This window comes from Mustela putorius, unplaced genomic scaffold (genome assembly GCF_011764305.1).
Source record: "Mustela putorius furo isolate JIRA1106 unplaced genomic scaffold, ASM1176430v1.1 tig00000174_pilon_pilon_pilon, whole genome shotgun sequence".
Lineage (NCBI taxonomy): Eukaryota > Metazoa > Chordata > Mammalia > Carnivora > Mustelidae > Mustela > Mustela putorius.
In genome coordinates, this window is record NW_025421304.1 from 18,799,164 (window position 1) to 18,814,253 (window position 15,090).

Sequence of the window (15,090 nt, forward strand, 5' to 3'; positions counted from 1 at the left end):
TGAGCCAAAGGCAAATACTTAACAGAGTCACCCAGGTGCCCCATGTGGGCATTTAAAGAAAGTGACTTCTTTAGCTGCTTGGAGTAATGCAAATGAATCAAAGATTTCTAAGAGAAAAAGATTTCTTAAAAAGCACTACCACAAATAATTCCTCAGAATACCAAACATTTTACACTACCAATTTGCTTCACTTGGAAAACTATTTCCAATCTTTTATCTCTAAAACAAACTATGCCCTAATACTCAGTTAGTCTCTTTAACTCAAGGTCCTTGCAAGAAATTTTTAAAATACTCATGAGGGGGGGCACCTGGGTGGCTCAGTGGGTTAAAGCCTCTGCCTTCGGCTCAGGTCATGATCCCAGGGTCCTGGGATCAAGCCCCGCATCGGCTCTTTGCTCAGCAGGGAGCCTGCTTCCTCCTCTCTCTGCCTACTTGTGATCTCTCTCTGTTAAATAAATAAAATCTTTAAAAAAAAAAAAAATACTCATGAGGGATACATTAAGTATTCAGATTACTGACAGTGTTATAAAGGGAACCACAATTTGTAGATCTAGCCCCCAACCCCAACAAAAAATAGGATGAGGGTTAAAATATCTCTTTCAAAAGCCTTTTATGTTCTTTAAATAAAAAGGGGCTCACTGTATTCATGTTACTCCTATATGTGTAAACATTTTCAGTTTCTAAAAAACAAAGACCATGAATCCTCCAAGTACCTGATTCTGAACAAGTAAGCAGAATAAAAGATAATCATCACTCTGAACATACAGAGTAACATACTACCTTTCAAATGTAGGAATTTTATAGACCAAATCAAACTTCCTCCTAGAACCAGGTTAAAGAAATATAACTAAAAGTGTTAAGTCCCACTTCTAGACCCTGACCTGGAGATTTCAGAGACACACACGGGAATCAGCTCAGTTCAAACTATCTGCCAGGAAAGGTCATAATGCAAGGCTAAGGGTGACATGATAATGAAAATAAAGAGCAAAAAGCTATAAACACACTAAAGATCTTTTGACCTGTGGAAGGAATTCCTGGCGATTGTGATTAGACTGCCAGCTACTTACTATCTCAGGATTTGGATATGAGGAACAAATATAGACCATGTCTAGTCACAATAACTATTTTTAGAGTAGGAAAAAAGCCAAGCTATACTACAGAGCAGTTCCCAGTTCCTGCTCTCTGCACAAAAGTCTACACACTAAGAATCCAGAAGAAATGGCAAAAAGAAAAGGAAGGTGACCAGTTTATCTTGTCACAAAGTAGGAAATGGGGTATGGAGCAGTGTTTACATACCGTTGGATTTAGGGTAATGTGTGGTGCCAGGCCTGCAAGGGAATAGACATTGATGTCGTGGTAGCTGTACTGTGGTTGTGGTGGAACCGTGGCTGTACAAGTAGTACTGGTAGCTGGTGTTGTAGAAGTTGCTAAATGTTAAGAGATAAAATAAAAGCTAATAAAAAGCATACTTCTTGATTTTATTGTAACATTAGCAGGCTCTCAAAGAGATTAGTCTCTTGGAGGACTTGGGGGAATGGCACAAGTCACATTTTTTCCACCCTCAATTATAAGAAAACTTCTATTGTTTTAAACAGACATTTGAACAAAGTATGTAAAACTATGTCAGTGACAATGCCCCAGAGCAAATCATCAACTGTGAGGACATGCTTCATTAAGAAGCCCAACCCTTGTTGAATTACTCTTTCTTATAGGTATCTATTTCCAGTCTAGGCTGTTCCCTGGTTTTACTTGGAGATTCTTAGCCATTGAGGACTGAGAGAGAATGAAAGCTGGTTTATCCTAACACACCTCCCAATCTTTTTTCCCCAACACTTCTACAGCTCCCACACTTCCAATCTATATGATCCAAGTATAATAATTCACCCCCCACCCCTGGCAGATCTAACTGGTTGCCTGGCCAGCCCAAAATTTGAGGAATAACAGAGACCATCATACCATTCAGTTTCTTCTGAGACCTCAAACAATGTAAAAGATAACCTTAGTTGGGTTATGATTAATGATGCTTAATTAAGAATACCATATGAATTCTAATACCTAAGACAATGCCTACACATAACTAACTTTTACTTAATTTAGGCGGCTCACCTAAGTATATAAAATTTTAGCACCACATTACATGGAAAATCACAACTTTCTATATGCATGAAGACGTACCATTTAAGAAAACCTTCTGGTAAGGAGAGGGCTAATTATGACACTTACTTGTGGTTGTGATGGGAGGGAGTTCTTCTGGCTGCTTGACATCTTTCTTTGGAGCAGAGAGTTGCTCATCTAAGTTCTTTAGGCGATCTTTATCCTTTAGGAGGTTTCCAGGTTTTAGCTCATTGATGTCTAGTGCAAGGTTCTTACAGAGGACCTCAATCTCAAACTTCAAGTTTAACTGCATAATTCAAATATTCAAAAAGAATTTTTTTTAAATGTAGATTTATTCACAATACATACTACTCTTACCCAAACATTAGGGTTTACCCCAACTATCCTCTACTTCTCCTATAAATTTTAATAATGTGACGACACAGAATGTTCTAAAGGATAAAGCAGCAATAAATTTACCTTTAAGTCATGTTCTTGATGTAGCTCTGCTAACACATTCATAATTGCCATTGTCCACGGGTTGGGTGGCCTAAAAACCTAAAGAAAAAGCTATTATGTTAAGGGGGCCACCAAAATCATCTTTTAATTTGTATTACATAAAACAGCTATAGAGAGGGAGCCTGGGTGGCTCAGTGGGTTAAGCCTCTGCCTTCGGCTCAGGTCATGATCCCAGGGTCCTGGGATCGAGCCCCACATCAGGCTCTCTGATCAGCAGGGAGCCTGCTTCCCCTCCTTTCTCTCTCTGCCTGCCTCTCTGCCTACTTGAGATCTCTGTCAAATAAATATTTTAAAAAACAAAAACAGGTGTAAGGGGCATTGGGTCCTAATTCCTTAAGCATCTGCCTTCTGCTGGGGTCATGATCCCAGGGTCTTGGGATGGAGCCCCACATTGGGCTCCCCACTCAGCGGGAAGTCTGCTCCTCCCTCTCCCATTCTCCCCATTTGTGTTCCCTCTCTTACTGTGTGTCTCTCTTCATCACATGGAAAAAAAAAAAATCTTAGGATAAATAATAAAATTTGAAGAATTAAAAAATATAAAAGTTATGCACTTATACCCATATGGCCATAACAAAACCCTTGGGTTTCCCATCTATGTATTTTAGGAAAACACCAAATCCTTTAAAATCATGCTACTTTAGCCTCTCATACTCGAAATCCGAGTTTCCCTAAGGAAGCCTGACTAAACTTGCTCTGTGTTCACAGCAACTAAAGACATAATCTCTTGCACTTTTGCTGAAACAAGCTAACTCTTAAAAATCAACCACCGATAAAATATTAAAATATACTCACCACACTACGAATGCTTGATTCTAAGACTTTGGCAACAAAGGGAACTACGTAGAGCAGCTCTTGCTGTCCTTTAACATAAGCCTCAAGCAGCAAAGACTTTACATCCAAGTCCTAGAATAAGAAAAGTATTTTTTTTAAAAACTGGGCATGTATTTCAAAACCCTTCACAAAGTACCAAAAAAAAAAAAATTATCTTGCCAAACTCATTTCCAAATTAGGAATCAATATAGTATGACTCTTGTCTTACAGAAAGAGATTACAGTCAGACCTTACTGGCTTTTGCTTATCCCGCTTAGCAATGCAGGATCATGAGCATGCAAGTGGATTCAAAACATGGGCCAAACTCTTACAAACACCCAATTATCTTTAAAACAGCCCCAAATAGGGGCACCTGGGTGGCTCAGTGGATTAAGCCTCTGCCTTCGGCCCAGGTCATGATCCCAGGGTCCTGGGATCGAGCCCCGCATCCGGCTCTCTGCTCAGCAGGGAGCCTGCTTCCCTTCCTTTCTCTCTACCTGCCTCTCTGCCTACTTGTGATCTGTCAAATAAATAAATAAAATCTTTAAAAATAAATAAATAAAATAGCCCCAAATAAAGTCAAGATTTTTTTTTTAAAGATTATTTATTTATTTATTTGACGAGAGAGAGAGAGATCACAAGTAGGCAGAGAGGCAGGCAGAGAGAGAGAAGGGGAAGCAGGCTCCCTGCTGAGCAGAGACTCCCCCCATGTGGGGCTCGATCCCAGGACTCCGGGATCATGATCCAAGCCGAAGGCAGAGGCCCAACCCACTGAGCCACCCAGGCGCCCCTAAAGTCAAGATTTTTAAACAAAATATGCTGTATGAACATTCTCAAGTTTTACATGGACCCCCTGAAACTCACAGTGTGTAAGATGGGTTTATTTTTAGCTAGTGTTATCATTCCTAGCCAATGTCCCAAATTCTTCAGCAAAGAACGATCTGAAAAGTTCGCTGCAGCTTTATCAGAGGTCAGGAGCACCTGAAATGGTACAGGATTAAGAAAGATAGAAAATGAGCTTAAAAAAAAAAATTCTCAACTGAATGTTTGGAATTCCTCCTTATCCTACGTTAAAAATGAGCCCTCAATTCTGAGAACATGGCCCCACATTAGATCTATTCCGTATTATCAGAGTATAACTACACAAGGTTAAGGGGTCATGTATAGTCCTACAGAAAAGTATTTGAAAATTGAAGGTTTTAGTGAGTTTTGAAGCAGACACCCAACTGCAAATCTAGTTTTGAAGAGCCAAATTCAATTCAAATGATAATAAACCAATGCTTCCAAGTCATTCAAGACAATAAGCATATGGAGAAATGTAACCAATATCATAGTACTGAGTGCAATCTTTAGCATTATCTAGGTCACTATGTATCTCTACAGAGAACTAAAATAGCTTTCTGAAATACAGTATAATAATGCTTAAATGCTTCTTTTAAATTTTCTAGAATACCTATTTATTTCATTAATCGCTTCTTTTAAAATTTCTAGAATATCTGTTTCATTAATTCTCTAGTTGTTACTTTCCTAAACAGGATATAACCACCACATGAGTTTGTTTGGGGGAACGTACACAAATCCATGTGCAACATGTTACACCTTAAAATTTATGGCTATCAAGTTGTAATTTCAATTTGTTTAAAAGAATCTTGAAATTCTGCTCCATAATATGTACGTACATTCATATCCCAATCATAATTTTAATCAGATAAAAAAGGGTGAATATAGTTATGTTCCTTAACCTTATCCAGCAACAGCAGAACGGCACAAAGTCAGCTGTGCAACAGAAAGAGCCAGGAATTCTTTTGCACTACAGCGTAACCAAGAATGGGGAAAATTCCCATCCACAGGTTTAAATATAGTGCTAGTTCCTAAACCACTACCCCAAGTGATTCATCAAAGAATGATGACAGCTGTATGCTGGTTTTCTTGAAACATTATTCTTCCTGAGAAACAAAATACCTACTTTTATGGAACAAGTGTTAGCACATTAGGAAAACTCAGACTCTGAACTGCTGAGAATCCTTCACAACAGCTATAATTGAGGCTACGGTACAGAGATACATGGCACTTAATAAGAAATCAAAGGCTCACTGCAGCACTGTCTTTATAATACATAAACTATTAACAATCTAAATATTCATCAGCAATAAATATACAGACAGTGGATTTCTATAAGACAATTAAAAAGAACCTGAGGGACTAAAGTTCAGAGCATATTACAAGTATGAAGAGGAGACATTAACAGAGCTAAAATTTAAAACATGCACGGAATGATGAAAACAAAATCAGAATAGGAGAATTACTTTCCAAGTAAACAGTACATGTCTGTGTAACTAAATTCTTAATGAATGTACTTGTACAATCAAGTATTTCCAAATTCAAAACAGTAATGAATAAAAAACAAGAACTAAATCTTACTTTGATGTTTCTGTAGGTCTCATTCAGAACCATCTTATTAAATTCAGGGTTCTTCAGCGTGTCAAGGAAGTTTGAATAGAGGCTGTGAAAGTTTGGCTCAATACTGACTCTCTTCATAACCAGGTACTGTGAAACCCAAGGCATAAATTCTTCCTTCACAGTTTCCTTTAGTTCTTCAACCTAGCCAACCAATGCAACACAGAAGTACACAATTAAAAGATAATACAGTTTTGTGGGGTTTTGTTGTGAACACTACAATATGTAGCATGTGGCTCCTTGCAAAATCAGATGCTCAAGCGCCACCCTTCATCTCCCCCCCACATTAGACACATACTATGAAGTACTGTATATTCAATTCCATGTTAGTATACAGTCATCTCTCAAACTGTGTGTTGACTAGGACTAAAAATCTATAGCTCCTTTCAGCTTTAAAATTACAAAACATGAAGTCCCTCACCTCCACCATTCCCAACTCTCCATTTGACCAAAATTGCATAAATTATTAATGTACAACCTGCCATTAAGAGACCTAACACCGGAACTATGTTTTCCTAAATTTCCAACTCCAGGAAACCTCTCTTCCAAAAGGACACTAAAGGCTTATCCCCCAATCAATTCTGGAGGGATTTTGAAAGATGGTGTATGTGTAATATCTCAAAAATTACTTGTTCAGGCTAATATTACCAGCTAACATAGGCATTTCCAATGCCTTACATATAATCTTGAAAAGCAATGGTCATTTCTTGTGCTTTGTACAAAGTTACCTCAGTTATTAGACATCTAATAAAAGCTCTGAATGGTCTCTGGGAAAACATGACTTGCAACGTGGTACAAATGAAACCCTCCACCATGACGAGACCACTGAGTTTATTTCAAAAGCCTGTAAAACTTGCTGCAAAACTAATGCTACTTAATGTCTGCAAAAACTATAGCCACTAGTTGTATATCCTCATTCCCTTTGTTTTGATTCTATTACTTCCACCTTTAAAGTATTACAAAGGGTGCAGAATATCAAATATAAATCACCCAACCTATTAGGGTAAGAACAGATAGCATTCACAATGGTATATAAACTATTATATCATGCTCACCTTTTGGGTCATATTCGATTGTGAGAGATTATTGAAGATAAAAGCAATTTTCTCTTGGATATTTTCTGGGGGCTCTACAATTCTTTCAGTTTGATCTGTGGCCACAAGCAACGTGTCTATATTTGTAGTATTAATAGAAGGCTAAAAAACAAAAACAAAAACAAAAAACATAAACATAAACTGAAATGTCTGCTTAACAAATCCCAGGGAAAAATGCATACCAATTCTTTCAAAATAAAAAAAAACATACACATGATATATACAGCTATATACTCTAAGCGTTGGCCAGAATATGTATTGATATAGTGCCTGTCTTTGAGAAATCTGGGGAGGGAAGATACAGAGGGAGAAATGCTGGTCTTTATACTTTCAGTAGATATGTGTTACTTACAATAAAATTAAAATACATGCTCACTACTGGAGACATTACAACACTAACAGACCCGAGGAAAAGAAAAGAGATGTACTTACTGGCACATCTTTCTTAAAGCTGACTCCAGTTGGCCTGGTGACTGTAACCGTTTTAGCAACAGTGGTGGTTGTTGAGGTGGTTACCATCGTGCTAACCTGACCAGCAAGGGGAGCTTTTGCTGGAACCTGGGCCTGAGCCTGGGCCTGAGCCAGTGCAATACTTCCAGGGGTTGTGATAGAGCCCTGCATTTTCACAGGAGGATCTCTAGACTGTTGTCCATATTCAATATACTAGGGGAAGGGAGAGGGTAAGACATTAAAAAGACTTCTTAATCAAAACTGAAAGTGCTTAATTATACTCCTCTAACTTCTGAGAGGGGATGTCCCTTACTCCCTGCCCCATTCTGGTCCATATTCCTATACATAATATACATAAGTAGATACCATAGGGCTCTTTGGAAGGTAAAATAATTATGTCTTACAATATTATAAGGGAACTAGACGAGCAAAACAACTTTCAAAACAGCCACCACCAATGCCTGCATATTTACTTTCATAAATCCCTTAATATATGTAAACTTTAACATCTTTAAATTTCTATACTTAATTTTTTTAAAGATTTCATTTATTTATTTGACAGAGAGCAGGAGAGCACAGGCAGGGGGAGCAGGAGAGGGAGAAGCAGGCTTCCCTCTGAGCAGAGAGCCCAATGCAGGACCTGATCCCAGGACTCAGACCATGACCTGAGCTGAAGGGAGCTGCTTAACTGAGTCGCCCAGGCACCCCTAAATTTCTATACTACATTGATCTCTTTTACTGGATGCTGATAAGAAACCTAAGGACCAAAAATGAGTTATTTCTCAATAACTATATTACTATGAAACAAAGAAACACACTGTTGAAAGCCAAGTCAGCTAGACCCAAAGAAGCAGGAAGGCAGACTTCTTTCCATTTCATAGACCACTCAACCTCCTTTCCACACACAAATTAGAAAACTGATAAAAGGCTCCTAATCCTATTCCCAGCAGTCCAAGCCTGAACAAAACAAAAACTACTACCCAGCCGCACCCAGGTGGCTCAGTCAGTTAAGCATCTGGCTCTTCATTTCAGTCCAGGTATCATCTCAGGGTTGTGAGATAAAGCCCCAAAACAGGCTCTCCCCTGGGTGAAGAGCCTGCTTAAGATCCTCTCTCCCCCTCTGTCCCTCCCCAGCTCTAAACAAATAAACAAACAAACAAACAAATTACTATCTAGATATATAACTTTATTTAAGAAGGACATTCTCAAGGCTTCTAAAGTGGCACAGTCACTTAAGCACCCTACTTTTGGTTTTGGCTCAGGTCATGATCTCAGGGTCCTAAAATTGAGCCAGGAGTTGGGCTCCATGTTCATCAGGGAGTCTGTTTAAGACTTTCTGTCCTCTAATCATTTCCCTTGCTTTTGATAAAAAATAAATCTTCAAAAAAAAGATAAATAAAGGGCATTTTCAAGTAGGAAAGACAATCTCTGAATAAAGTATAGGACTTTAAATTGGCTAAGGGGTGCCTGAATGGCTCGTTAAGCATCTACCTTCAGCTCAGGTCATGATCCCAGGGTCCTGGGATAGTCCCACATCAGGCTCTCTGCTCAGTGGGGGGCCTGCTTCTCCCTTTCCGACTCCCCCTGCTTATGTTCCCTCTCTCCCTGCCTCTCTGTCAAATAAATAAAAATCTTTTAAAAAATAAACAAATTGGGGCGCCTGGGTGGCTCAGTGGTTTGGGCTGCTGCCTTCGGCTCGGGTCATGATCTCAGGGTCCTGGGATCGAGCCCCGCATCGGGCTCCCCACTCCGCAGGAAGCCTGCTTCCCTCTCTCTTTCTCTCTCTCTCTCTCTCTGTGCCTCTCTGTCTACTTGTGATCTCTGTCAAAAAAATAAATAAAATCTTTAAAAAATAAATAAATAAACAAATAAATAAAATAAATTGACTAAGTACAGAAATACACATAACCTTTCTCTCACCCTCTAACTATCTTGTTATAGGAGGTACTAGGAATCACTGCTTTGTGTGATCATTTCCAGGCCACCTCTCGTCTCCACACTCTCTAGGTCTATATTCCCAGCTCTGAATTCCAAACACATTTCTCATCTTAGCCTTACAAAACTCTGCTTTCCTGTACTGTACTACAGTAATGGCATATTCCCCCAAACCCCTCACGTGAATGAGTAACACTTGTGGCTTCCCTCCATAGATCTTTTAGGTTAACCCATCACAAAAACTCTCCCCTCCTACAAACAAACCCAGCTGGACTTGGTGAAAACACTGGACTAAATTCTAATAAAAATTAAAAGTAGATTCATACTCTGATCTTTCTGATTTGTGTAAATATGACATTATAAAGCCATTTCTCTGATTTACGCAAAACAAAGTTAATAAAGATTAACTTAATTGTTCTCTATAAGCAAGGTTTTGACCAAAGATAAGACAAAGGTATGAATACTAACCAATTAATCTAAAATCAATCACTAGAACAAAAGCTTACAAATTTCATGAATAATCACATAAAGTGGCTTATAACATATAATATCTAGGGGCACCTAGGTGGCTCAGTTGGTTGAGCACCAGACTCTTGATTTTTTTTTTTCCTTTTTTTCTGACTCTTGATTTTGGTTCAGGTCATACCTCAGGGTGGCACTGAGCCCCACATCAGGCTCCATGCTCAGTGCAGAGTCCACTTGACCCTCTCCTTCTGCTTCTCACCTGACCCCCACTCACATGAGCACTGACACTTTCTCTTTCATAAATTAAAAAAAAAAAAAATCTTTAAGAAAATGAACACTATCCCATGTTCATTTCCTCAGGGACTGCCTCCTTTTTAACAAGTACATCAAAGGAATCTAAGCAGGTGGTAATAAGACTATATATTTTTTTAAGTTATCTCTATACCCAACATGAAGCTTGAATTCGCAAATCAGGCAGATTTTTTTTTTAATAGGACTTTACTTATCTGAGAGAGAGCATGTGAGTGGGGAGGGGAAAAGAATCCAAAGCAGACTCTACAATGAGCAGAGAGCTCAGTCCTGAGATAATGACCTGAGCTGAAACCAAGACTCTGATGGTTCAAGTGACCGGGCCACCCAGGTATCCCATGCAAGAATTCTTATTAACAGCAGATGATGTCTATACTTTAATAGCAGTATCAGGCTAAAATAACTGATAAAAGCCTTTATTAAATGAAGCAAAACCACTGCTTAGAAAATATCATCCAAAAACAATTTTTTCATAACCTATTATTAAGCTGCAAAATGAGCAACAAATAAAAAAAAATGAGCAACAAATAGTATGCATGCTTATATAATGCCAATCATTAAGAAATCTTAATGCCAGTCCCAGCAAATCCACAATCAATCAAAGTAAGCTCTCCTACTAAAGAGATTTTAGGTATTAAAGACACTTACCTCCTGTAAATGATGTGGAAATTGCATAAAGTGACTGATAGAAGCCAAGTGCTGACAATACTGGGGATAGTCCTTCAATCTGCCAACAAAAACATTCATTCATTCATTCATCACCTCATGTACAAACAGAAGCAGCAAAATTAACAGATTTTCATTCAACTGCTAGTCTAGGCCACTTGCCCCATTCTACCTAAGAAACACCTACTTGAAGAGATTGCCAGATAAGAGCATGAGAGTGAGGGAGAGAAATATCTATGAACTTTTTTTTACATCAGAAAACAGTATCCTTTGTTTTTTAAAGGTCCTATATTTCAGTTAAAACTTGATTACAACAAGCCATTAAAATCACTATCTGGGAACAATTTCAAATGTTCATTAACAGCTAGATGGAAAAACAATTCACAGTTAATCCATACAGTAACACAGTTAACCAATACATACATAATCAATACAATAAAAAGAAGCTACTGAAACATATAGTAAAACAGATTAATTTCAAAAGCATCAGCCTAACTGTAAGAAGTCAGACTCATACATACTCTCCATGGTTCTGCTTATAGAACACTAGGAAAACTAGAAAGAAATCAGATCCAGGATTGCCAGGGGTCAAAGAACTACATAGGGGAAATAAGAGAACTGCTTAGGAGTAACAAATTTTCAAGATTCTGATTGTAATAGTGGTTCTAAATTCTGCAAAACTCAAAGTACTGTAATCTAAAATGGTGCCTTTCACTAAAGCATACTTAAATAAACAACAACAAAAACACTATGTCAATTTACACTTTTCCTACCACTTATCTGATAATTGTAAAAAACTGTTCTCACTCCCCCCCCCCTACTTCATACAGATGTTAAGATACATATAATGATGGGGCACGGCAAGAATTACTTGGTAAGTGAGTTATTATTTCTTTGTGTATTAAATAAAGATGCTTCCAGGGCGCCTGGGTAGCAGTCAGTTAAGCATCGGAACCCTGGTTTCAGCTCAGGTCATGAACTCAAGGTGGTGAGATCAAGCCTCACGTGGGGCTCTGTTCCGCGCAGGGCTTGGTGTGGAGTCAGCTTAAGATTCTCTCCCTCCCCCTCTCTACTCTCCTCCCGTTCTCACATGCCCTCTCTCTCAAAGAAATAAATAAATCTTTAAAAAAGGGAGATAAATGCTTCATAGGAAACCTATTCACTCACCTATTTTTAAACCTATCTAGTGCAGCAATCCCAAAATAATACATTTTAGAACCAAAAGGCTTGCGTAAGGCTTCAAGAACATATCGCAGGGCCAGACCTAGTGCCATGTAAGTGACCAGTCCTTTTTCAATTATCCCACCAAACAGGCAGGCTGTTATATGTAACTCTTTATCAGGGTACTGGGGGAAAAACCGATATTCTTCAAACAAGTTCCTCAGCATACAGTTAAAGACTTCTCGTTCCCTCTTTATGGTAGAATCTTTAAACCTCTGTAACATTTCTAATACCTAGAAAAAGCAAGACAAAAACAAAACACGCATAAAGGAAACTATGATGAAAAGCATTCCTTAAATATTCTTCAAAGAACTGTTAAAAAAGAATATATTTTTAAAAATATAATCTTTAAGGTGGGGGGAGACTGGCTGGCTCAGTTGGAAAAGCATGCATTTCTTGATCTTGGGGTCGTGCATTCGAGCTCCACATAGGGGGTAGAGTTCCACACTGGGTGTAGAGATTACTGATAAGAATAGATATAATTTAAAAATAGATATATGATATATAGATAATCTTTAAAAAAGGATTCTTAATCAAGATATTTAACAATATACTGAGCCTGAGATGAATATTATATCTCAAAGGGTATACATACACATACCAAAACACTCTGAGCTGAATTTCTAAAAACTCTGAAAGGGGATTTAAGATTTATATAAACCATAACATCCTAGACACTTACCTCATCAACAGACATAGTTGGATGTGGTGGGTGATTATATATTCTCTGAAAATAGCTGTTCGCTTCGTCATCTATTTCTTTACTAAAGTGCTGATTTGCCTCTGGCCACACCTGAGACAGGTCCGCTGTTAGAAACAGAAAGGCAACCAGTGGGCATTTAAGCCTTTTCCCCAATGGCCCACTTTTATACAGAGAGAAAAAGAGAAAAATACCCTTTTAATCTTAAGGGGAAAAAAAATAAAAGAAAATGAAGAAATTATTAAGTGGTCAAAGATCAATATTCAAGTATTTTGCGTACATATAAAAGATTTTAACAAGTGCCTTACAAACGTAGCTCTACCTCAGTATTTTACCAAACCATGAAAGTTCACTACATTCAAATCCACACTGCACTTGTCCTTAACACAACCTCACTTGGCATTAACAAGTCTTTACTACTTTATAATAAAAATGACATCTAACATATAAGAATTATCAATGCATGTGCATTAAGACACTGATGTAAACACAAAGCATGCTACAAAACATAACATTCAGACAAGTCTTTCACACTAACGTTTTCAAGTCAACTGGTATACTTTCAAATCCTATATAATGAATATCTGGTCCCAACAAGGGGATTTATAGGTAAATGATACCTACATCTATACAAAGAGGACTTTTGACTTTGAGAATTAACTTACTAAGGAAGTGAAACTTTAAAAGCTGTCTTCCAAGTTACATCAGATATGTCATGCGATGATTATTACATGTAAGGCTATATATACCATAAAGCTTTAACCTTAAAATAAACTGCCTTATATAAAACTGTCAGGCTGAAACAAAAATTTGAAATTCTCATAGCTGCTCCTGAATTGTTTACAACAAAAGAACACCACCAACACATTTTTAGAATAAGTGTAAGATTTATATACATACATTTAAATGCTAAAAACAGCTTTTTACTGTATTTCTTACTTTTAGAGTAACACCCCTAAAAGATGCTACCTCTTATTAACCATCACAGTGTTCTAACAATCCACATCAATGGTGGAGAGATAACTCAATTTTTTACTTCAGTAACTCAAGTTAGTCAATTAATTCCCACTGACCTACAAGGCACATCAAATAATCACCCCTACTAACAATATATTAAGTCAATTTTTTTGTCCACATAACTGTAGGGGCAACAAACTGGAAATCTAAAAAGCTTTATGTACATCAGTCACACTTCACAATCACAGACAACACTACCACTTACAAGGTTTCATCTTACTCTGCTGGAATGTAGGCTGGTTCAGTCCAGAGGTGCCCAGTTTCCTCTGTACAAAAGGATCGTTATTCACTGCAGGGAGTCCAAGAGCCCCAGTTCCTATACCAGTCAGGCTGCCTGTGCCAAGACCACCTACTAGAAAAAAGGGAGGCAGCCAGAAGTCTTATCATTACTCATATTCTTTACTTACATCAAAGATCTAGGTTTTTATTTAGAAAGACAGTGTCTTTGTAAATTCGCTTATAACAATATTTAATTTTATACAGATCTAAACTAATAAAAGTAGATAAAAATGGCCAAGGTGGGGCATCGGGGTGGTTCAGTTGGTTAAACACCTGCCTTCAGCCTGGCACATGATCTTAGGGTCCTGTGATCCAGCCCTGTGTCAGACTCCCTCACAGGGCATCTGCTTCTCCCTCTCCCTCTGCCCCCACCCGTTTGTGCATACATACATGCTCTCGCTCTCAAATAATCTTTTTTGAAAAAAGGAAAACACAAAAATGTCTTCAGCATATATAATTATTCATTTATTTATATTCTTAATAAGACTAATATAGAAATCTTTTTTTTTAAGATTTTATTTATTTATTTGACAGAGAGAGATCACAAGTAGGCAGAGAGGCAGGCAGAGAGAGAGAAGAGGAAGCAGGCTCCCTGCTGAGCAGAGAGCCCAATGCGGGACTCGATCCCAGGACCCTGAGACCATGACCTGAGCAGAAGGCAGTGGCTTAACCCACTGAGCCACCCTTAACTGTACATTCTCATAGGTGATATGCTATATAAGACAGTCAAACTAAGAGGAACTGGTTTGCTTTTAACACTGATTGAAAACTAAAGAATTTCATTGTATCTTCCAGTTAGCATGAGCCAGGACCTGCTTATTCCACTCAACTATAGCCAACAGAATTTATAAGAAGGCCTTATTAAGGAAATTAATTTTGACTTAAATAAATCAACAATCAGGGCTAGAACACACAAAAGAACTACTAATCAGGTTACAGAGTCATCACATTTTCAGTCCTTAAATTCAGGTACACTGAAACTTATACCCTGAAGATAAAAGATGCAGATAACTTAGGAGGAAACAAGTGGGTACAGGAGAGGGGAAAAAACTTAACCTTTACTTCAATATAAAG

At 38.0% G+C, this 15,090-nt stretch overlaps 1 protein-coding gene and 1 non-coding gene across 9 annotated transcripts in view; both read right to left on the reverse strand.

The window, feature by feature from the left end:
* CNOT1 (CCR4-NOT transcription complex subunit 1) overlaps window positions 1–15,090 on the reverse strand; it is a 112,725-nt gene that overhangs the window by 22,274 nt on the left and 75,361 nt on the right. For 4 of the 8 annotated variants that reach the window (XM_004744289.3, XM_013052165.2, XM_013052166.2 and 1 more), the window contains exons 19-30: window positions 13,943–14,089; window positions 12,703–12,827; window positions 11,967–12,253; window positions 10,782–10,860; window positions 7,407–7,637; window positions 6,936–7,076; window positions 5,845–6,024; window positions 4,288–4,404; window positions 3,406–3,516; window positions 2,575–2,652; window positions 2,224–2,401; window positions 1,297–1,427 (exon numbers count right to left, since the gene is read on the reverse strand). In XM_004744289.3, the coding sequence (XP_004744346.1) occupies window positions 1,297–1,427; window positions 2,224–2,401; window positions 2,575–2,652; window positions 3,406–3,516; window positions 4,288–4,404; window positions 5,845–6,024; window positions 6,936–7,076; window positions 7,407–7,637; window positions 10,782–10,860; window positions 11,967–12,253; window positions 12,703–12,827; window positions 13,943–14,089 (1,805 nt within the window). The remainder of the gene's footprint in view (window positions 1–1,296; window positions 1,428–2,223; window positions 2,402–2,574; window positions 2,653–3,405; window positions 3,517–4,287; window positions 4,405–5,844; window positions 6,025–6,935; window positions 7,077–7,406; window positions 7,638–10,781; window positions 10,861–11,966; window positions 12,254–12,702; window positions 12,828–13,942; window positions 14,090–15,090) is intronic. The other 4 variants (XM_004744290.3, XM_013052168.2, XM_004744291.3 and 1 more) reach the window with 2 other exon arrangements.
* LOC123391093 lies at window positions 5,152–5,289 on the reverse strand. Its single transcript, XR_006605718.1, has one exon. It is a non-coding gene; the product is annotated as a small nucleolar RNA SNORA46 (small nucleolar RNA).